At 43.1% G+C, this 2500-nt stretch overlaps 1 protein-coding gene across 2 annotated transcripts in view; it reads right to left on the bottom strand.

Moving 5' to 3' along the window:
- magi2a (membrane associated guanylate kinase, WW and PDZ domain containing 2a) overlaps window positions 1-2179 on the bottom strand; it is a 145516-nt gene extending 143337 nt beyond the window's left edge. For both annotated transcript variants that reach the window (XM_034313162.2, XM_034313166.2), the window contains exon 1: window positions 1376-2179. In XM_034313162.2, coding sequence (XP_034169053.2) covers window positions 1376-1667 — 292 coding nt within the window. In that variant the 5' untranslated portion in view covers window positions 1668-2179. The remainder of the gene's footprint in view (window positions 1-1375) is intronic.
- Window positions 2180-2500: the final 321 nt, after the last annotated feature.

The raw sequence follows: 2500 nt of genomic DNA, 5'->3' as shown, positions 1-2500 counted from the left end.
AGACAGGTAAAGAGAGACAGGTAGAGAGAGAGACAGGTAGAGACAGGTAAAGAGAGACAGGCAGAGAGAGACAGGTAAAGAGAGAGAGAGAGAGGTAGAGAGAGAGACAGGTAGAGACAGGTAAAGAGAGACAGGTAGAGAGAGACAGGTAAAGAGAGACAGGCAGAGAGAGAGAGAGAGGTAGAGAAAGAGAGACAGGTAGAGACAGGTAAAGAGAGACAGGCAGAGAGAGACAGGTAAAGAGAGAGAGAGAGAGACAGGTAGAGACAGGTAAAGAGAGACAGGCAGAGAGAGACAGGTAAAGAGAGAGAGAGAGAGAGAGAGGTAGAGAGAGAGACAGGTAGAGACAGGTAAAGAGAGACAGGTAGAGAGAGACAGGTAAAGAGAGAGAGAGAGAGAGGTAGAGAGAGAGACAGGTAGAGACAGGTAGAGAGAGAGACAGGTAAAAGTGTTATTATTATTTTCTTGCAACTGCACATCCCCAAGTGTGTTTACTTTATTTATTTATTTATTTATTTATTTTCTGCTTATCACAGCAATTTGCTAATTTTTTATTTATTAAACAACTTATTTATTTATTTATTTATTTATTAAACTTCCTTCAGCTTATTTCTCCCATCTCACAGACACAGCCTTGTAACTAGCAGTGTAAATAAAATACTAAATTATTCTATTATTATATCTTCTCAAAGATTAACTTAACTCCAAATATAAAAATTTAAATGTTGAACTATTTTAAATTAAATAATGTTCGGATAAACACTGAGAAAAAAAACTTTAAACAGCAAATAACAACACCACCACCACCACACACGGCTAGCTCCTTTCAAGAGCGTGCGGTGACTCCATGGCAACGGATCATTCCACTGTCGAGAAATGTGAGGGGGGGAGATTCAACTGTTACGCAGTATCTCTAAAAACGCTTAAAAGAGCGAATTCTGAAATTAAAAAATAGTCAGAAATGTTATTGAATCCACGTTTGCACTGTATTCATTTCAATTTAATCTATTCTCCGTGACTGTTTGCACGGTTGGTCACCGGTATGCGATCTAACCCCCTGAGATAACTTTTGGAAGCGGCCACACAGAAGACAGAATGATTCACAGAGTCGATTCTACAGAATCATTCATTCGATTCTTGATTTCACAAAGTAAAAGAAAACAAGAAACGAGACGTTAAGTGTTTATTAAGTATCCACATATCGATTTTCTTACTGTATGAGTGTAATTTCACAGCGATTTCATTCACACAGTGTAGACAATCGACTAGAAAAACACAGGAGTCGACTCTCAGGCAGCGTACAATCGACTCTTTTCGGAATCGACTCCCTGCACCCTGCATTACAGAGCACAGTTCTGCTCAGGTTGGAGCTCACCTGTTCTGACGCACTTGAGGCGGACGGGGTCTTTGCAGTGCTTTAATACCGCCAGCACGTCTCTGGTGGTCAGTCCGGCCACCGGGGTGTCGTTCACCTCCAGCAGAAGTTCTCCCCGAGTCTGTCCCTCTGGAGCTGGACTTATCCCCTCCACAGCCCCGAGCATGGGGAACTGGCCGAGCTCTGCGCCTCCTCTGACATCCACACGGAGCTCGCTGTGTTTATCCCGGGTTAACACCACTTCATGGACTCTGCTGCTCCAGTGGCTTCTCTTCTTCCACGTCTTGGACATGTCTGGACTTTAGTTTTTCACATGAGGGCGGTCTGTGTGGTTAAAAGTTCTCAGAAACTCCTGGTTTTCCAGCTTAAACTCCAGGAAAACGACTTCAGATGTCTGGAGGATCCATGTCGGACGTCCTAGTTAGATCCCAGCACACACACACACACACACACACACACACACAAATGCTGATAGAAAGTTTTTGTCCTGTGTTAAATCCCAGACACACCCTCCTCCAGCACTAATGAGAACCTAACAGCTGTAAACAGCTGTAAACGGGACCCCTCCTGATGTCTGCATCCACACAACCTGAGTTTTGCTTTTTTTTGTGGCAGAAATCACGGGCTCCGCTGCTCCACAGGAGGTTTATTGCTCTTCTTCAAGCTTTTTTTTTTTTTTGTGGACATATTTACAGCTACACTGACACACACAGGATGCGATTAGAGCGACCGGAAGTCATTCATTTCCAGAGAAGAGCTGCAGATTTATACAGGAACCGGAGGCGAAGTGACCGCTAGTGAAGAGAAGTGGGCGTGGCCTAAGGGGCAGAGGTTTTAACGTCATGTAAATGAACAGCGATGCGCGTGGGCGGGGCGGGTACTTTATGCAAATGAGCAAATGGGCGGGGCTTGTGAGAGCCACGCGCGGACTCAAGCGGAGTTTATAACTTTATGCAAATGAGCAAATGGGCGGGGCCGCGACATTTAATAAGAAGAAGCAGAAGCAGAAGAAGAACTTTTTAACACTTAAATATTTTAAATTTCATAAAATTATTTTCCAACATAAAGCCTTATTATGTTTGGCTCATTTTTTTCTAAAAATCAAACTTTTTTTTTTTTTTTATT

Source organism: Pangasianodon hypophthalmus, chromosome 18 (assembly GCF_027358585.1).
Source record: "Pangasianodon hypophthalmus isolate fPanHyp1 chromosome 18, fPanHyp1.pri, whole genome shotgun sequence".
In the NCBI taxonomy this organism is placed as follows: domain Eukaryota; kingdom Metazoa; phylum Chordata; class Actinopteri; order Siluriformes; family Pangasiidae; genus Pangasianodon; species Pangasianodon hypophthalmus.
Note: the sequence above shows the minus strand (reverse complement) of the source record. Positions and strands in the feature narration are given on the sequence as shown.